Source organism: Pantherophis guttatus, chromosome 12 (assembly GCF_059756535.1).
Source record: "Pantherophis guttatus breed Tessera chromosome 12, ASM5975653v1, whole genome shotgun sequence".
Lineage (NCBI taxonomy): Eukaryota > Metazoa > Chordata > Lepidosauria > Squamata > Colubridae > Pantherophis > Pantherophis guttatus.
The window spans coordinates 12,134,438-12,154,911 of NC_142074.1; the positions used below are offsets into that span (position 1 = coordinate 12,134,438).

Sequence of the window (20,474 nt, forward strand, 5' to 3'; positions counted from 1 at the left end):
AGGGGTTTGGGGGAACCTCTGTGCAGTTCGGAGAACCCCCAAATCCCACTCCTGGATGGCCCCGCCCATTCCGCCCCACCCCTCCCAGGAGTCCCCACACAGCCCGTTTTGACTGCAGGTAAGTGCAGGGCACGCATGGAATCTCATGGAGGGTGAAGTTCGGGCCTGTTTCCGGCCTCCAGAGGGCCTCCGGAACCTGGGGAGGCCATTTTCACTCTCCTAGAAGCGCAATGAAAGCCTCTGGAGCCCAGGGAGGGGAAAAACACCCCACCACTACCACCGTGGTGCGGGAGGCTGATTAGGCCACACCCACCATGGCCACACCCACCCACCAACCGGGCAGAGAACCCCTTGCTAAAATATTTGAAGCCCACCCCTGATCATAACATATTTCTCTGACATTCCTACCTCATAAACACTGACTAAGAAATGAGCCAAGGTAACTATTGAAAAATGTCCATGTCAGATATAAATGCCTTATTCTCCAATGTGTAAATAGTGTACAGACAGGGTATCAGGGGTTAACTTATTCTTCACTTCTTAATGTATTCATAATTCACCACTCCCACATATAGCTCCACCCATTGTATATATAAGGAGCTACCTACACCATTTCCCTTGCTTCTATCTGTGAATATTCAGTGAATATAGAATGCCTAATGTAAATAAAAGAATATATAGTTAAATCTTTAACTCTTGTTGATCTTATTGAGTCTGATCCTGAAAATATTGCAACAAACTGGTAGCAGAGGATGGTTAATTGACTCAATAAAAGGCTTTAAAATGTCTAAGAAAGATAGGCCCAACACCAGGGCCTACAGCAAAGAAATGGAAACGGAACAAGAAATAATCAACGAATCCACGAATGCAATTTCGAGAGAATCCGAAGAATACACCACTGAAGACGAAGAAATAATTGATGACCAGGAGGAAATCGAAATAGAAAATAACGAACTCAGGTCAGAGATATTAAAACTATTGAAAAGCCAGAAGAATGATGAAAGCCTCATCGCGGACCTCCAAGATATGCTAAAGAACAGCGGAGCAGCGAGAGAGAAAAACATCACCAATGAAAAACCCAAAGATCCAAAAATAGTGAGTAATATGACTGCAGAGAAAATCATTACAAAGAAGAAAAACGATGATCCCGCGCAAAAATTTGAATGGCAGCCATCTTGGTTTCAACCGGCCTCCAAGATGAACGAAGCAGAGCCAATCAGCAAGCTCAATTCAAAATTTCTGGCGCGAAAAATATTATCGGACAACGAAAACGAAAAGGAAGATTCAAACACCTCAGAAGAATCAGAACCAGAAAGCGAGGAAGATCCAACAAAACACCAAATAAAATCAGCGATGAAAACGCTCTTTGCTGCATTTGGGCCAAAACTGAAAATTACTAAAAAGACACCAAAAAAGCGAACGAGCAAGCCAATGCCTCAAGACCTGCCCGCTCCCATCCTGACTACTAGAGCGCTGACGCCGGAACCCAGAGAGCCCTGCCGATACCGCCCCACGCCGCAGACCGAAGCAAGCACCAACGCTTTCAATAGAAGAGGAAGAACAGCCACCGTCGCCAGAACCCCCAAAGTCGAACCAGAGACCGACTCATCTGAAGAAGAGCAGAGCGAGCAAGCCGCAGTGAGGAGAACCTTCCACGACGACGCCGAAGAAGAAATGAGCATCGCGCATGCGCGAAACTACGCTGACGATCCGGGAAGACATGAACAGGAGAGAAGATCATGCAGACTCGTAGCGAGCATCCCCACGCCGTTTTGCAATTTTCTGCATTTACGAGACCACGGACTACATCAGGTTGTAAGTAATGGACCCAATAATGTCGGAAATTTACCCAGTGACTTCCCAAAACTAAGGGTTGATGGCATTAATTTACAAGAATGGTATCAACAGCTCCAGGTTGTCTTTATGAAGGAAAACTTACTGTTTTTTATCACTAGTCCCCCAAAAAGACCTTGGACACTAAAAATAGATTGTTTACACCATAGAGCTTTTTTCTTAATAATATCTAGTGTGTCTCCTGCAATGTATCACAGCATTAAGCCAAATTTGACTGTTTCAGAAATTATTCAATGCATGTTTAATTTGTTTCACAGTGACAGTGTAGCCACCACCACAAGGATATCTAAAGACTTCTTTTCATCTAGGATAAAACCAGGGGTTTCCATAAGTGAACATTTAATATCTTTGAACAAAATAAGAGCTGAACTGCATTTGAGGGGGGAGGTGATTTCAGACCAAACAATGAAAAGTGTCATTATCAACTCACTTGACCCATCATGGGACAATTTTATGTCACATTTAGACACAATCAATCTAGGGTATTTATCCATAGAAAGCCTATCTAACAAATTGATAACAGAAGATAATTCTAGAAGAAATCGTTCTAACAATCACACAGAACATAAACCATATAGGAAAGTAGCTTTCCAAGAAAAATATAGTGGAACATTTAAATGTCATAATTGTGGATCCAGGGAACACAATAGAAGAGATTGCCCAAAATTCTTAAAAGAAAGATATAGATCAGAATACAGAAACAAATACGATTATAGACAGCCTTCCATAGAAAGGCATAGATATAGGAGCCCACCAAATCACAGAGAGAATAGAGGGGGCAGAGACAATTCAAAGGATAGAAAGTCTGGTTCACTGAATGGATTAAATAAACAAGACAACACTAACACACAACAAAGTGAGAACAATAATTGGCTTATTGATTCTGGAGCAACTAATCACACCACTAATAACAAAAGTATATTGTCTTCATTTGCAGAAGATAAATTTGTAATTAAGGTAGCTAACCAAGAAAAGGTTCAAGTATTAGGTAGAGGAAATGTAACCTTGCCTGGTTTAGGAAAAATAGAGGGGGTATTACTAATACCTGAAATACCTCATAACATATTAAGTGCCATAAAACTAAGCAGAGATTCTGACATTAACATTGTCTTTTCAAAAGGAAAGGCAACTTTGGAAAAGAATAAAATAAATGTAGGCACTGTGGTGACTAAAGGAGGACTACCTTACCTAATAACGAAAGAAAAATGGTTACATAACATTGATTCAAATATGGAAGACTGTATTGAAATAGATGATGAGAATGTTAGCAACAGTGACAATGATGAATGTAAAATATCTCATGATCACACAGATGCACACAACGATAAGAAGCCAAAGATAGGTAAACCAATTCATGATGAGTGTGCTCACATATTGCATAGGAAGTTAGGACATGCCAGTTTTCCTGTAGTGCAAAAAATGACTGAACACGCAGAAGGTGTTAAAATAAAGAATTGTGAAAATTATCTGGAATGCTCAGTATGTAAATCTACAAAACTAAAAACTAGTCCCAGGCCAAGAAAATCTACCAGATCAACTAACAAAATTTTTGATTTAGTACACATGGACTTAGTTGGTCCATTAACTCCATCAATCACTTATAGGAAACGTTACTTCCTGACAATAGTGGACGATTATAGCCGCTATGGATTTGTTTACACATTAAAACACAAAGATGAAACATTTCAAAAATTTAAAGAATTTTACAAACGCATAGAAACACAACACAACACCAAAATAAAACAAATTATGACAGACAGAGGATGCGAATTCATGTCTAAAGAATTCTCACAATGGTTAAAAGACAAAGGAATGTTACATTACACATCTAGTCCATTTTCTCCGTTCCAAAACGGGATTGCAGAGAGAAAAAATTCCACATTACAAACCATGATTAGATGCACATTGGAAGATGCTGGCTTAAGCAAACAATTCTGGTCAGAAGCCTTACATTATTCAAATTACACACAAAATAGAACATGGTCCAGCATTATAAATAAGACACCATATGAAGTGATGTATGATAGAAAACCAAAATTAGCACACATGCATATATTTGGAGTCACAGCAGACGTACACATACCTAAACAATTAAGAAGAAAGGGAGAAAATGTGTCCAGGAGACTCAGATTTATGGGATATGAGACTGGCACTAAAGGATACAGATTCATTGATAGTAACAACAAATTTATAGTCTCCAGAACAGCTGTGTTCCATGAACAAGCTAACTGGTCTAAATTACATCTTAATGAGATATTCCCAAATAAACATGAAGATACAAAATCTCATGAGAAAGGGACTATAGAAAAACAAAATATCAACAAATATAAAAACAAAACCAAAACTTGGACAAATAGCCAACTCAAAATAAAGACAGATACACTAACAAAAAAGGAAGCAAGATATTTGCATGATAACGATAGTAAACCCGAGAAAATCATTAGAAACACCAGAAATCAAATGCCAAATAAATACAAGGATTATGTAATGCACATGAATGGTGAACCAACAACACCCAATACATACGAGGAAGTGTTAAAACTTCCTCACGAAGAAAAAAAAAAATGGGAATTAGCAATGAAGAAAGAGATGGAAAGTTTACAAGGACTAAATGTATTTACACCTGCATCTGCACCTAAAGATAAGACAATTATTGGTACCAGATGGATATATAAAATTAAGAATTTAGAGGGAGGAAATACTCTATACAAAGCTAGATTGGTTGCACAGGGTTATGCACAGAAATATCCAGAGGACTATACTGACACGTATTCCCCCACTGTAAGAACAGAGAGTGTCAAAACAGCTCTAGTGGTAGCTTCAGCACTCAATCTAGATGTATTCCAATATGACATACAGACTGCGTACCTACACGCAAAATTAGATAAAGAAATATACGTGAGAGCACCTCATAGTCCATACACAAACAAAAATGAGACTTGGTTGTTAAACAAGAGTTTATACGGGCTAAAACAATCTGGTAAACGGTGGTATGATTGTTTAGTAAAAGTACTTAAGACCATGAACTTCAACGCTACCACTGCTGATAATTGTTTCTTTGTCAAGAGGGGTGATGATTACATTGAATTTGTATTGATTTATGTGGATGACATTTTATACATAGGAAAACATAAAGAAAGAAGAGAAACTTTTATAACTAAACTAAATGAACATTTCTCATTGAAATCTTTAGGCAAGGTAAACAAATACCTTGGTGTCCAAATTAATAAGACAAAAAGGGGATTCAAACTTACCCAGAGAGATAAGATCATAGATCTTTTAAATAAATGCAACTTAAACAATGCCAAACCTTGTGATACCCCTATGCAAACTGACTTTCTAAGGAATTCTGATGAATCTTCTCCCGAGTTCAAGGACAATACATTCTATAGATCAATCATAGGTTCACTCCTTTACATATCTAATTGGACTAGACCGGACATCGCTTTACCACTCAATTTATTATCTAGGCATGTCAGCAAACCAACAATGTACCACTGGGAAGCTGTTAAAAGAATTTTAAGATATTTAAAAAGTACACTAGACTTTTGTTTAATGTTAGAACCTAATGATATTAAAGAACCAAAGCTTACGTGTTATGCAGATGCAGATTGGGCTGGAGACACCTCATGCAGAAAAAGCACATCCGGTTATGTATTCCTCTTAAATGACTGTCCAGTTTACTGGTACACTGGTAAACAAGAACTAGTGGCTACTTCAACAACAGAAGCGGAATATGTTTGTTTATCCAAGGCCGCAAATAATCTTGTATGGTTTAATGATTTAATTTCAGATGTCTGGAAAAAACCTGCTCTGCCTTTTGTTATGCATGAAGACAATAAAGCAGCCATTGAAATATCTAGATCTGATGCCATTGGACAAAGATCCAGACATATAGATATAAAATTTAAACATGTGAGACAATTATCTCAGGATGGATTTATTAAAGCAGTGCATTGCGACACTTCAGAACAATTAGCTGATATATTAACGAAGCCTTTACCTTCTAAACAGCATAAATACTTAACCTCAAAGTTGTATGTTTTGTATTGTCCTGAATCTGAATGTAACTGGTGTTGTGTAACGAATCGGCATTTAGAGGGGGATTTGTCAGATATAAATGCCTTATTCTCCAATGTGTAAATAGTGTACAGACAGGGTATCAGGGGTTAACTTATTCTTCACTTCTTAATGTATTCATAATTCACCACTCCCACATATAGCTCCACCCATTGTATATATAAGGAGCTACCTACACCATTTCCCTTGCTTCTATCTGTGAATATTCAGTGAATATAGAATGCCTAATGTAAATAAAAGAATATATAGTTAAATCTTTAACTCTTGTTGATCTTATTGAGTCTGATCCTGAAAATATTGCAACAGTCCAATATTCTGTTCTCTCCTGCATGTTGTTGCTTCTGTGTAGACCATTTCTAATCCAGTGTTCTTGAACTTCTTCAGATGTTGTGTCCAACCATCCTCTTAAATTCATGATAATCTTTGGTTGAGGTGAAGTTCAGTAGTGGTTCATTGATGATATTATGAAGTTTTGGAGCAATCAATCTATCTAAGCTGCTGGCATTTCTCAAAGAAGAGTTCTGAAGTCATATTTTGTAATCATTGTGCTCTACAAAAGTTGCAGTTTTTAAAATGGATTTTGTGGCTCAAAACATACAGTTCTAGATGTGATACTCTCTTGAGCAAACTCTAGTGGTTTGTCCACCATCTGATACCCATTTGACTGAGGTTTCTTCATCGTATTTAAGACCCCTCTTCACCTCGTACCACTCCTAAAATCTTCCCAGAAAATTGGCATTGGCTCTGCCTGCTTTTGAAATATAGCTTTCAATGTGTCCTTCAAAGCTTGTGTTGATCCTCAAGCCAACTGGAGTTGGCCTCCTATGCCAAAAACCATGGCTAACTTGAACTATAGCGTGCTGCAGAGGTGGGTTTCAGCAGGTTCTGACCAGTTACAGAGAACCGGTAGCGAAAATTTTGAGTAGTTCAGAGAACTGGTAGTAAAAATTCTGACTGGCCCCACCCCATCTATGCTCTGCCTCCCAAGTCCCAGCTCATCGGGAAGAAATGGGGATTTTGCAGTAACCTTCCCCTGGATTGAGGAGGGAATGGAGATTTTACAGTATCCTTCCCCTGCCATGCCCACCAAGCCACGCCTACCAAGCCATGCCATGCCCATCAAGCCACACCCACAGAACCGATAGTAAAAAAAATTTGAAACCCACCACTGGTGCGCTGGAGACAATCCATCTAGCACCATGACTCATGAAGTCATGCTTGCTTCTACACAATTTGAGCTTCTGATCTCTTCATAGACACTGCACTAGAAAAGAGGACTTACAAGTCCAGGGGGAAGGAGGCCAGTTAGCACATTTTTTTTCTCTGAATCAATATAAGGACAAAGATGGATCTCCTCTTTAGCTCTCACTTTCCCTTTTTTTCTCCTTCCTCGCTCTGACAAAAGATTCTGAGAACTCGCTCCTACGATACCTGAGTGATGACAAGATCTTAGTGATCCAAGAAGAACCGTTGACCCAAAAAGATAACAAGCGTGATACAGGCCGGCGGTCCAGGAAGAAGGGCAAGAACAGTGGAAGTCCTAATTATCCTGTTAGCTCCTCCGTGATGACTTCGTCTACTAATGTACGGCTTGAACCCACTCAGCAGGATGTGCTAAATTTCTCCTTAGCTGAAAGCAACACCGTTCCCCTCTATCACGTAAGCTCTTTGATGCTTTTCTTAAGGTTGACATTGAGTTTCAGGGACTGCATTGGTTTGTTTGTTTGTTTGTTTGTTTTTTGGCAATTTGGTAGAAGTGATTTGTACTGTCGTCTTCTGTGATTTTTTTTTCTTCAATTGTACTCTTGTGATATCTCAGTGGTCTCGGATCCTATTCTACCTATTTTTGTTTTGTGTTGTTTCAAGTCTACTTGGGTACTGATAACTTGTGTGACAAAACTGAGATTAGGAAGGTAGAAAACATTTCTTATTATCATTATGATTACTAATACCACTACTGCTATTGTTTGATATATAGTTGGGTCCTTAAAACAAATTGCGTTCCTTTACAAACTGCCTTCCAAATTCTGTGCACCTCTTCAATGGTGAAATCCTCCGCCGGTCACCACCGGCTCGCTGCCCGCAGATGCGCAGTGCATGCCAGATGCACGCTGTGTGTGTGCATGCACAGTACATGCCAGATGCACGCTGCATGCACACGCATGCACAGTGCATACCAAACATATGCTTCGTGCAGAAAAAGAAGCTGTTTGAAGGTAAGTAGAACAACGAGGGGGGGAACAGCTGTGCTGCGTGATTTAGATTCGCTAGAAAGCAGGATTTCCTGTTACCATGTAATATAAATCGCGTGGCATAGCTGATCATTGGAAATGATCAGCTGGACCAACCGGTAGCTTTTTTTACTATCGGTTCGCCAAACCTGTAGATTTTATCATTACCGGTTCTCCTGAACCGGTGCAAACCGGTAGGATTTCACCACTGTACCTCTTCTCTTTTAATACTAAGTGTATATCCTACAACTTCATGCCGACCTGAGATTTGCTGAGCTGAACACCAATTCAGCCACCATTGTGCGTGTGTGTTTTATATCAATTTCATGTATGTATGTGTTTTTCACTGATTTGTAGATTTAAACTCTTTGCACGCGATCAAAGTTTGCTTTAGTTTAAGTGGCTGTATACTATTTCTCAAAAAGAAGATTACATTATTGTCTCGAATAATTTACTTTTAAAATGAGAAGTTTGTTTGGATTAATTGAGAACAGAGTAAAGAAGGGAAACCGAGTATTGAATCTGAAGCAAATATTTGGAAATGTGATAAATGTTTTGCAATAGTGGCAAATATTTGTAGCTCGGGTGTAGGATGGAGGGTAAAGGTTCATTCCACGAGCTTGTGGGTTGGTTTCCAAACATTTCGCTACCAGGCCCAGGTAACATTTTTGCAGTCATTTTTTCCAAGATTTCTCTTTTTTGTTTTCCCCATTTTATTTATATATTTTTCTTTTACATAAAATAAGTGCTTAATGAACAGCGTACTGTCTGGGTCCGTTGCTTACATAATAATCCTTTTTTAAAATCCTAATTTCTAACTCTGTTATCCAACCCTTGATAAAAACAAGTCCCATGTTTGATAATACTCCGTGGCTTCCTTTTCTTTTATCCTCTGTCTTAGTCTGTCCATTTCTCAATTCAATTCAATTCAAATCTTTATTGTCAATGCACAACATATGTACCAGTGGTGGGTTTCTCCCAGTTCACCCCAGATCGAGCAAACCAGTAGGGGTGGTGGCAGGAGGCTCTGTCCACCCACCTGGATGTCATCACTGTGCTCTGTGCATGCACCAAAAGTTCTGCGCATTGCGCCAAAGGTTTTGCACATGCACAGAAGCACCGCGTGTGAGCGAAGTGCACATGCGCATATGCGCTCACAATTCCAAACTGGTAGCGAAGGTAAGTGAAAACCACTACTGTACAATGAGATTGGATGAGCCTCCCTTAGTGCAGCTCCCCCAAAACAAAAATGCATCTCAATAACTCATAAGTGAAAGAAAGAAAGAAAAAACCCTAACCCAATAGATCATACTAACAGACACACAATTCTTCATAAATATACTGTGTTTCCCCGAAAATAAGACCCTGTCTTTTTTTTTTTTTTTAAAGCCTGAAATAAGCACTTGGCCTTATTGCCATGTGCTCAAAAGCCCGATTGGGCTTATTATCAGGGGATGTCTTATTTTGAGGGAAACAGGGTATGTGTTCTGTCCCCGTCTCACACACACACACAAACAGACAGCCAGGGGTTAAATAAACTGGCAGACAACCAATTCTTCTGATAAGACGCTTGGCAGCAACCCAGTAGCTGCTTGCCAAGAACTTTTACTCAATAAACAAAATACACACAGTCAAGAATTGTCCAGTTCTTAAAATAAATCCAAGGCCGATAATGTTGTTTCCAAAGATGCAATGTGACTCGATAGTAGTTAGTTTTGTCCGTCACAGAGTCTGAATGGCCACCTCACCCCCTTTTATATCCTGTGGGGTGTGGTCCAGTGACTCAGACTAATCTCTGGCACGCCTTTTCTTCTGTTGCGCGCACTTATCTCTGCGACGCTGCTGGGGATCCAGCCAAGACTCATTACCCTCATCACTGTCCACCTGTGGCTGTTTGGAAGTGCTTGGTCCCGGCCCTATCTCTTGCCCTTCGGAGGACACCGGAGGCATTGCCAGAGAGGAGGGTCCTGGAGAGGGAGGCCTTGCCAACTCCTCTCCTTCACTCTTGGAGTCCTCTCCTGCTGATGACACAGGCTCAGGTAACGGAGCCACAACAGTATGTGCATACATTACATGATATTATATTACACCAGTGTAGACATGTTGCACGTTGTGCTGGCCCTGCAAATCTATCATACTAAATAGTTATGGTGCTATGTTGAATTCAGAAGTCTGACAACCCATGGATAGGAGCTATTTTTCAGCCTCTTCATTCGACTGGCTATGCTTCTATATCTCCTGCCCGATGGTCGGAGAGTAAAGAAGTGGTGACCAGGGCGTGAATTTTCCCTAAGGATTTTCCTCACCCTGCTAAGACATCGAGTCCTAGTGATTTCATCTAGTGAGGTCAGGGGACAGCCCATGATATTTTGTGCTGTACTCATCACCCTTTGTAATGTCTTTCTATCCGTGGCTTCAAGCCAGCATACCCTACCATAATGCAATATGTGAGGACCAAGGGTGGGCTGCTTGGGATTCTCAGGGGTTCAGGAGAACCTCTAGCCAAGATTCTGTGCAGTTCAGAGAACCCCCAAATCCCACTCCTGGCTGGCCCTGCCCACCCTGCCCCTCCCAGGAGTCCCCACGCGGCCCATTTTGGATGCAGGTAAGTGCAGGGCGTGCACAGAGGCTCAGGGAGGGAAAAAAATGGGCCTACCGGAAGTTCGGGAAGGCTAGAAACAGGCCCATTTCCAGCCTCCAGAGGGCCTCAGGAGCCTGGGGAGGCCGTTTTCGACCTCCTGGAAGTTCAAGGAAAGCCTCAGAAGCCTGGGGAGGGCAAAAATGTCCCCCCCACAGTGGTGCAGGAGGCCGACTAGGCCACACCGACCATGGCCACGCCAACCCAGCAACCGGGAAGAGAACCCCTTGCTAAAATTTTTGAAGCCCACCCCTGGTGAGGACACCTTCTATTGATAGACCGGTAGAAGGAGGTCATCAGCCATTCCACCTTGTTTTTCTGCAAGATCCTGAGGAAATGGAGTGTCTGTTGAGCCTTCTTGACCACTTGGATCGTATTATTTTTCCAGATGAGATCTTCACTAAGGTGGACTCCCAGAAATTTGAAAGAGGAGACCCTCTCCACACACAACCCCCCCCCCCTTGATGTAAAGTGCGGCAGGTTCCTCTCTCTTCTTCCAGAAGTCTAGCACCGTCTCCTTGCTCTTGCTGATGTTTAAGTGCAAGTTGTTTCCTGAGCACCAGGTGGTTAACTTCTGGACCTCTTCCCTGTATGCTAATTCATCACCTCCTTTCTGCACAGTGTAGTATCTTTTTAAATTATATTTTCTTTGGTGGGTGTTTCCTCGTTTTTCCAGTATTGTGCATATACAATTCTTGATGCTGTCAAGACATGTAATATCAAATATACATTCTCTTTATCGTATTATTCTGGTATTATGCCTAGCAGAAATAATTCTTTTTCCAAGATTTCAAACCATTGTTAAACAAGCAATCGTAAGTCAAAAGCGACCTGTAAATTGGCACCGATACAGTTGAAGCAAAACGGTGACTGTGAATTGGCTGTTTACCTAGGTGGCAGTTACTAAGGGAAATGACAGCCTAAAAGGTCTCTCTATTCCAGCAGAATTTCTTCTTCTTCTTTTTTTCCCCCTTGGTTTTTGTTCACAGCGGGACCTGTTTGGAAATTACTGTTTTCATTACAGCTCCAGCAAGAAAAATACTCCAGGTAACCAAACTGGACGATAACATAATGGGTAAATGCACCAAGGGAATAAAAATGTAGCTGTGGGTTTTTATGAGTGGCCATTGAGTGCATTTGGAAAATCAGAGCATTTCTTCCTATACGGGGAGAAAGTTTAAAATAGCAATTTAGCTAGGCACGCCACAAATAGTATCTAAACTCCATTTTTACTGTGAATTCTGTGGAGCTACAGCATTGTAGTTTGGTACGCCCTGTAACCAATAACCATAACCAAGTTAGATCTATGTGGATGCAGCTCCGGAGAACATTTTCTCTTTATAATGTGCACCAATGGAACAAGCAGATGTATTTCCCCAGGTAAAGGAGCGAAAATTTCCCACACCAATCTTCTGCCATTTTTCATTTCTGTCTACTCTGATTTGAGCCCGTCGGGTTTCTTTAAACTGTTTCCAATCTACTTGATGAAAAAGCATGTCAATTTCCATTCCGGAGCTTCCCAAGATATCACAGACAGACAGACATACAAAGAGACACACAAATATGGAGAGGCATAATTGTGGCTAAGACGCTGAGCTTGTCGATCGAAAGGTCGGCAGTTCAGCGGTTCGAATCCCTAGTGCCGCGTAACGGGGTGAGCTCCCGTTATTTGTCCCAGCTTCTGCCAATTTAACAGTTTGAAAGCACGTAGAAAAAAAATGCAAGTAGAAAAATAGGGATCACCTTTGGTGGGAAGGTAACAGTGTTCCGTGCGCCTTTGGCGTTGAGTCATGCCGGCCACATGACCACGGAGACGTCACCTTTGGACTGTGCTGGCTCCTTGGCTTTGAAACGGAGATAGCACCACCCCCTAGAGCCGGGAATGACTAGCACATATGTGCGAGGGGAACCTTTACCTATATAAGTCTAAGTGCTATTGCTGTTGCTCTCCAACATCAAACTGTAGATCACATCATGACTAGCTATAAGCTGAGGGCACATACCAGTCCAGTATCTGATTTTTTTTTCATATAAATAATGCTGCACTTTAATGATTAGATGGCCTAGACCAGTGTTTCCCAAACTTGACCCTTTGAAGATGTATGGACTTCAACTCCCAGAATTCCTCAACCAGGCATACTGGTTGGGGAATTCTGGGAATTGAAGTCCATGCATCTTAAAATAGCCAAGTTTGGGAAACACTGGCCTAGACATTGTTATCTGAAGGTAGATCTTTTTAACATTCAAATTTTATTGTGTTTTTTTTTTTTAAGTCTAAGTGAAATGTTATCATATATTCCAAGCCCATGTATGATATGCCATAGGATAAAGAAATAAACTTTGGACCTGAAGCAGTGTCACTGCATTAGAAGCTAACTCACAAGGCAAAATCAAAATCCTTTCATTGTTGTTCTGAAAAAAGGGTATGCATTTATTGACATTTTGAAAGACACATTCATGAAAGCCACAAGTCTTTTTCTCTTTGATGTAGAAAATATTTTTAAAGCACAAACATCATGGAGTGCCACAAGGTTATTTCAAGAGCGGTAATGCTTATAGCACAGACATCAGCAGGAAGATTCAATCAATGAAATTTAACACGCCGACATGAAATCCAATAGAGTGGCCATTAACTTGATTCCTAACCAAGCCAACTGACTCATGGCTCAATATGATATGGCCGTCACATCTCCAGCTTGTTCAGTAAACAGTTCCTTAAACACATCACAGTACATGACGAGCATTGGGAGTCATTTAAAACGATGCATGGCAGTGGTGGGTTGCTACCGGTTCTCCCCGGTTCTTGTGAACCGGTAGTGGAAATTTTGAATAGTTCGGAGAACCGGTAAATACCACCTCTGCCTGGCCCCACCCCCAATCTATTCGCTGCCTCCCGAGTCCCAGCTGATCGTTTAGAAGAAAAAATTTGGGCTCACTTGACAAAGAAGAGAAAGGAAAAAAACAAGACACCGTAACTTTAAATTGAGAAGCCAAGAAGCCTCCCAACCGATTGGCTAGAACCGATCCGCTCCTTGTAAACCGCTCGGTGGTGGTAGATTGGCAATTGAGGCCAAGCTGCCTGAAAGCGGTTTCCGATGCTCTCGGTGGTGGCAGAGCGGCAAAAAACTGTTTAAACTCTTGCCACGGCGCTTCAAAGGGCCACCCTACACCTGATCAGCAGTAAAAGGCAGTGTGGTGGTAGACCGGTGTGCTCCGAAAACAAATGGAGTTTCTGTTTACTCAAGCAGTTAAAAGCCTGGTAGACCAGTAGGTCTGCTAAATCCTAAAGAATTGTTTGTCACATGACCATCAAACCATGCCCACAAAATAAGCCACACCCACAGCACCAGTAGTAAAAAAATTTAGAACCCACCCCTGATACATGGGACATATTATTCCTCTCTAAGGCAGAATAGAATAGAATAGAATAGAATAGAATAGAATAGAATAGAATAGAATAGAATAGAATAGAATAGAATAGAATAGAATAGAATAGAATAGAATAGAATAGAATAGAACAGAACAGAACAGAACAGAACAGAACAGAATTATATCCTAAGCTGTGATACTCAAGATGCATGTTGTGTGAACTCATCATTGTGGCTTGTAAAACCTTAGCAAGACTGCACTTGGAATACTGTATCCATTGTGGTCACCTCATTATAAAAAAAAGATGTTGAGACTCTGGAAAAAATGCAGAGAAGAGCAACAAAGGAGCCTGGAAGGTAAAACACATGAAGAATGGATGCCAGAATTGGGTATGTCTAGTTTATTTATTTTATTTAGTTAGTTAGTTTGTCAAACATGTACAAGATAACAGGAATAAGTATAAACATGGATATGGATACATGAGATGGATACAAATAAAAGAAAACATTAGGACAGGGACAGAAGGCACACTGTGCGTTTATGCAGGCCCCTTACAGACCTCTTAGGAATGGGGTGAGGTCAACAGTAGACAGCGTAAGGTTAAAGTTATGGGGGTTTGAGGCTGTAACCACAGAGTTAGGTAGTGCATTCCAGGCATTGACCACCCTGTTGCTGAAGTCGTATTTTCTGCAATCGAGTTTGGAGTGGTTTACAATAAGTTTGTATCTATTGTGCGCTCGTGTATTATTGCAGTTGAAGCTGAAGTAGCCATTGACAGGTAGGACGTTGTAGCAGATAATTTTGTGTACTACGCTTAGGTCGGACCATAGGCGGCATAGTTCTAGGTTGTCCAAGCCCAAAATTTCAAGCCTGGTGGCATAAGGGATTCTGTTGTGATCAGAGGAGTGAATTTAGAGGAGGAGGAGTTTAATGAAAAGAAGAACTAGGAGTGTCCTGATAACAGTGTTCCAATATCTCAGGGGCTGCCACGAAGAAGAGGCAGTCAACCTATTCTCCCAACATACATTTGAAATACATTCCAGATCATTTTTATGGCGTCATACGAGACCTTTTGGTTTCCAATCTGAGCAGAGCAGGTTTGATCTGTAAATTACAGAAGGCTTTAGCTTATGTGGGCAGGTAATTGCAACGAGACGTAAAAGCAATCTCAGCTTTTTGAAGTCTGTCCTGGGAGATTAGAAGATCAAGACCGATCCCGTCTGACTTGCATCCCTCTTTCTATCATCTGCATCTCGAGGCATTAATTTTCAAAGAGGAAGAGGTTCAGACACACTCGCTTGCCGAATTAACAAAAAAGCAGAGTAAAGGAAGCAGATCTGACAAAGGGATTTCATCAGGGGTGGATGAAAGTAAAGCCGTCATTTTGACCAGGGCTGCAGACTCACACCCCGTTACACGGCACTAGGGATTCGAACCGCTGAACTGCCAACCTTTCGATCAACAAGCTCAGCATCTTAGCCATTGAGCCTCCACTTTACTTTTTTTTAAGGCCTTAAGGATGGCTAAAAGTGGAGACCTTCAGAATAACAGAATAACAGAGTTGGAAGGGACCTTGGAGGTCTTCTAGTCCAACCCTCTGCTCAGGCAGGAAACCCTATACCATTTCAGATAAATGATTGCCCAATCCCTTCTTAAAAACCTCCAGTGTTGGAGTATTCACAACTTCTGAAGGCAAAGCCATTCCACCGGTTAATTGTCCTCCCTGTTAGGAAGTTTCTCCTTAATTCCAGGTTGCTTCTCTCCTTGATATTGATATTGTTTCCTGATTGCTTATTTGTACCTTATGACTATCATTAAGTGTTGTATCTTATGATTCTCAATGAACGTATCTTTTCTTTTATGTACACTGAGAGCGTATGCACCAAGAGAAATTCCTTGTGTGTCCAATCACACTTGGCCAATAAAAATTCTATTCTATTCTATTCTATTCTATTCTATTCTATTCTATTCTATTCTATTCTATTCTATTCTATTCTATTCTGTTCTGTTGATGAGTTTCCATCCATTGCTTCTTGTCCTGCCTTCAGGTGCTTTGGAGAATAGCTTGACTCCCTCTTCTTTGTGGCAGCCCCTTTGTTATTTGGAAATTGCTATCATGTCTCCCTTACTCCTTCTTTTCCTTAAACTAGACATACCCAGGTGTGCTTCAGGGGGCAAGATGTTCCATAGGGCAGAGGCTACCATAGAAAAGGCACCCTTCTTGCTCCTATTAGATGACAATATTTGGAGGAAGAAACCAGGAGCCTACCCATCCTATTTGACCTGCTAGGAAAAGGTAGTCCTGCAGGTAATATGGGTCTGTATCAGTGGTGGGTTGCCCTTCGTTCGCACCGGTTCTATAGAACCGGTAGTAAAACCAGCGGGAGGCTCCGCTCACCAACCCCAACTTCATCAAAATGCTTCTGCGCATACGCAGAAGAGCGCGCGCACGTGCGAGCGGCCCCGCTACAAACCGGTAGTAAAGTAAGTAGAACCCACCCCTGGTCTGTATCAGTGGTGGGATTCAATTTTTTACTACCGGTTCTGTGGGCGTGGCTTGGTGGGCGTGGCAGGGGAAGGATACTGCAAAATGGTCCAGAACGCGGCCGCGCAGGTGGTTATGGGAGCGGCGTGGCCACTCCTATGCGAGCTGCACTGGCGGTCTTCTGGGTGCACTTCAAGGTTTTGGTTACCACCTTTAGAGCGCTCCATGGCATGGGACCAGGGTATTTACAAGACCGCCTTCTGCTACCAATAGCCTCTCACCGACCAGTACGCTCCCATAGAGAGGGGCTTCTCAGGGTGCCGTCGGCCAAATAGTGTCGACTGGTGGCCCCCAGGGGGAGACCCTTCTCTGTGGAGGCACCTACCATCTGGAACGAGCTCCCCCCCAGAGATACGGAGGATCCCGGATCTGCACACGTTTTGTCGTGCTCTCAAAACATTTTTATTTCAGCAGGCTGGCCTGGCCTAACTCTTCTCTTTTAAATTTTTAATTCGTTTGATTTTATAAATTGAGTGTTTTAATCTGTGTTTCGGCCAAAATATTTAATAATTTTAAGGGACTTTTAATATTTGTATTATCTGTATTTTATCTTGGCTGTTCACCGCCCTGAGTCCTCCAGGAGTAGGGCGGTATAGAAATTTGATTAATAATAATAACAATAATAATAAAATCTCGATTCCCACCCCACTCCAGGGGAAGGTTACTGCAAAATCCCCATTTCCTCCCGATCAGCTGGGACTCAGGAGGCAGACAATAGATGGGGTCGGGGCCAGTCAGAGGTAGTATTTACCGGTTCTCTGAACTACTCAAAATTTCTGCTACCAGTTCGCCAGAACTGGTCAGAACCTGCTGAAACCCACCTCTAGTCTGTATCATCTAGGGCTTTATAGCCCTAAGTGAGTTATTACATAAGCCAATTGCTAAATCAGGAATTCTGTAGCCAGTGGAAAGCATGGCTCAACGAGTCCCTATTTTGCAGCTGAATTCTTTTGCTTCCAAGGTGAATGGCCAATGCAGCTCTTGATTGAAAAGCAAGAAGTAGCGGGTAATAAATTTCTTTTATTTCCTTTACGTCACCTGTAGATTGAATGGAAGCCAAAAAAAATAAATAAATAAAAGTGTAGGTTTTTGTTTATTTTTGTGGAATTCTGGAAATTTAGGATGATTGTAACAGGGGAAAAATGGGTCTGTAAATCCTGCGGTTTCATCCCTGGGACCCCCTCCCCGAATGGACTGTTACTGGACTGCAATGCGTAATATCTATCCAGTGGTGAAATCCAATTTTTTTTTTACTACCGGTTCTGTGGGCGTGGCTTGCTGGGCTTGGCAGGGGAAGGATACTGCAAAATCTCCATTCCCACCCCACTCCAGGAGAAGGATATTGCAAAATCTCCATTCCCACCCCACTCCAGGGGAAGGATACTGCAAAATCTCCATTCCCACCCCACTCCAGGGGAAGGATACGGCAAAATCTCCATTCCCTCCCCACTCCAGGGGAAGGATACTGCAAAATCTCCATTCCCTCCCCACTCCAGGGGAAGGAGACTGCAAAATTTCCATTCCCTCCCCACTCCTGGGGGAAGGATATTGCAAAATCTCCATTCCCACCCCACTCTGGGACTAGCCAGAGGTGGTATTTGCCAGTTCTCTGAACCACTCAAAATTTCTGCTACCGGTTCTCTAGAACCTGCCAGAACCTGCTGGATTTCACCCCTGTATCTATCCCAGGTAAAGCTAGCTGGGTGTATGGTCCTTGGTGCTCTCTGAGCTTGGTGGTTTTCTTGCAGAAGTTTCATTATCCAACTAGGTATCATTATCAGTGCACTAATGATGTAACTTAACTCGGTAGTCTGCAAGAAAACCACCAAGTTCAGAAAGCACCTAGGACCAGCGGTGGGTTTCCAATATTCTTACCACTGGTTCGCCCCACGCATGCGCCCAGCTTAAAAAATGTAGCTAAATAGGACAGCATTACATCCGGGCAGGTGGGCGAGGACAGGCCCACCCCACCCCCACCCGCAGTCACCGCTACCAGTTCGCCCAAACTGGTACTAACTGACTGAATACCACTTCTGCCTAGGACCCCATATTTCAACCCTGAATGCTCTTACATCTACTAGTTAGGTATCCCTGATAAGGTGACCAGGTATAGGCTGTAAAACTCCAGCTAACCACCAGGTGGAGCGTGTACACATGGCAGTGGTGGGTTGCTACCGGTTTGCCTTGGATCAGGCGAACCGGTAGTGGCGGCAGCAGAAGGCTCTGCCCAACCACTCAGACGCTTCTGTGCATGCTTCTGTGATTGTGCGCGCACACACAAGCGAACCAGTAGCAAACTAAATTGAAACCCACTACTGACGTGTGCGTGCCGGAGCACCAGAACCCAGAAAAGAGCAGCTGGCGGGTGTGCATGTGTGAGGCAGCCAGCTGCTCTTCTGGGTTATGGCGCGTGCATGCATACCTACCTGACAGCTAGTTCGATGTGCATGTGCACCGGCCAGCTGCTCTCTTCCGGCTTCCAGTGCCTGCATGCGTGCCGACCAGCTGATCTTCACACAAAGACCAGCTGGTGGGCATGTGCACACCGGAACCCAGAAGAGAGCAGCTGGCCGGTGCGCATGCGCTTGATGGAACCCAGAAGAGCAGCTGGCGATGGCGCATATGCCCACAGAGATGGCTCTACATGCCACCTCTGGCACGCGTGCCGTAGGTTCGCCATCACAGCTCTAAAACTTCCCATCCCATCATCCCCTTGCCCAATCTTGGAAAGCTTTTTAAGGCTGAGAGGCACACGGCTTTCATATGAACCGTTTTTAAAAGAGCATATTCTAACTGTGATTATTTATGCATCAAATTCAACGCAACACTTATCTGCTCCTGTATTTAATCAGTTCTCACAAGATCTCGGCTCATCCCTAATCATTCCTGTGGATTTTGCCAGAACTGGTCAGTTGACTTAGGGATGGGTTGCAAAATGTGTCGCTTTAATTAAAGTCAGCCCCTCCAAATATCATCTCTAATCTCCCTTTCGATTGATTGGAGTTGGTTCTTAATGGAAGCTTAATCTGCATATAATCAAGGAAGGTGAGCAGTCCAAATATAATTTCTCATTCTTTACAATCATGTAATTATCACCGTTAAAACTTGGAAGATAGTTGTCTACCCTCCTTAATGTCCCTCTGGAGCAAATTTAAAGAACATTTTGTGCTTTATTAATTTTGTTTGACTAATCCAGCGTTTGATATGAGGTTTCTCTTCCAGTGATAATGTTTGAGCAACCGCTGTAGAGCTGTCATTTTAGTTAGAGAACCAGATAAGTCTCCTTCTCCTTGCTCTGAAATTGCAGAAATAGGATGAGATGATACCTTCATGCAAAGCTCCAATGCATAACATCATGTGCCCACAGCTGAATCTTCCAAGTTTTGCTTTTAAATCATGCATCAATATGCAAAGAACTAAGCTTTCGGTCCTATAGGAATATCAGCCTACAGATTCCTGGATGGATACATTAAAAAAAAAACTGAATTTTTGCTGCCAAATTTCAGCACCACAAGGCTGAATACCTGGAAGATGCTAATGCTGTGCTAAAGGCAATAGTATCTGGAGGAGGAGAAAGAGGAGGAAGAAGAGGAGGAGAGGGGGGGGAGGAGAAGCAGGAAGAGGGGGAGGAGCAGGAGGAGGGGAAGGAGGGGGAGGAAGTGAAGGAGGAGGAAGAGGTGGAGGAAGAGAAAGAGGAGGAGAAGGGGAGGGGGAGGGGGAGGAAGAGGAAGAGAAAGAGGAGGAGGACGAGAGGGAG

The 20,474-nt window shown here is 42.4% G+C and overlaps 1 protein-coding gene across 1 annotated transcript in view; it reads left to right on the top strand.

Moving 5' to 3' along the window:
- The window catches only part of LOC117669499 (connector enhancer of kinase suppressor of ras 2-like), a 392,766-nt gene that overhangs the window by 293,491 nt on the left and 78,801 nt on the right, over positions 1-20,474 (top strand). Inside the window, exon 13 of the mRNA XM_060692093.2 lies at positions 7,340-7,593. Within this exon, the coding sequence (XP_060548076.2) occupies positions 7,340-7,593 (254 nt within the window). The remainder of the gene's footprint in view (positions 1-7,339; positions 7,594-20,474) is intronic.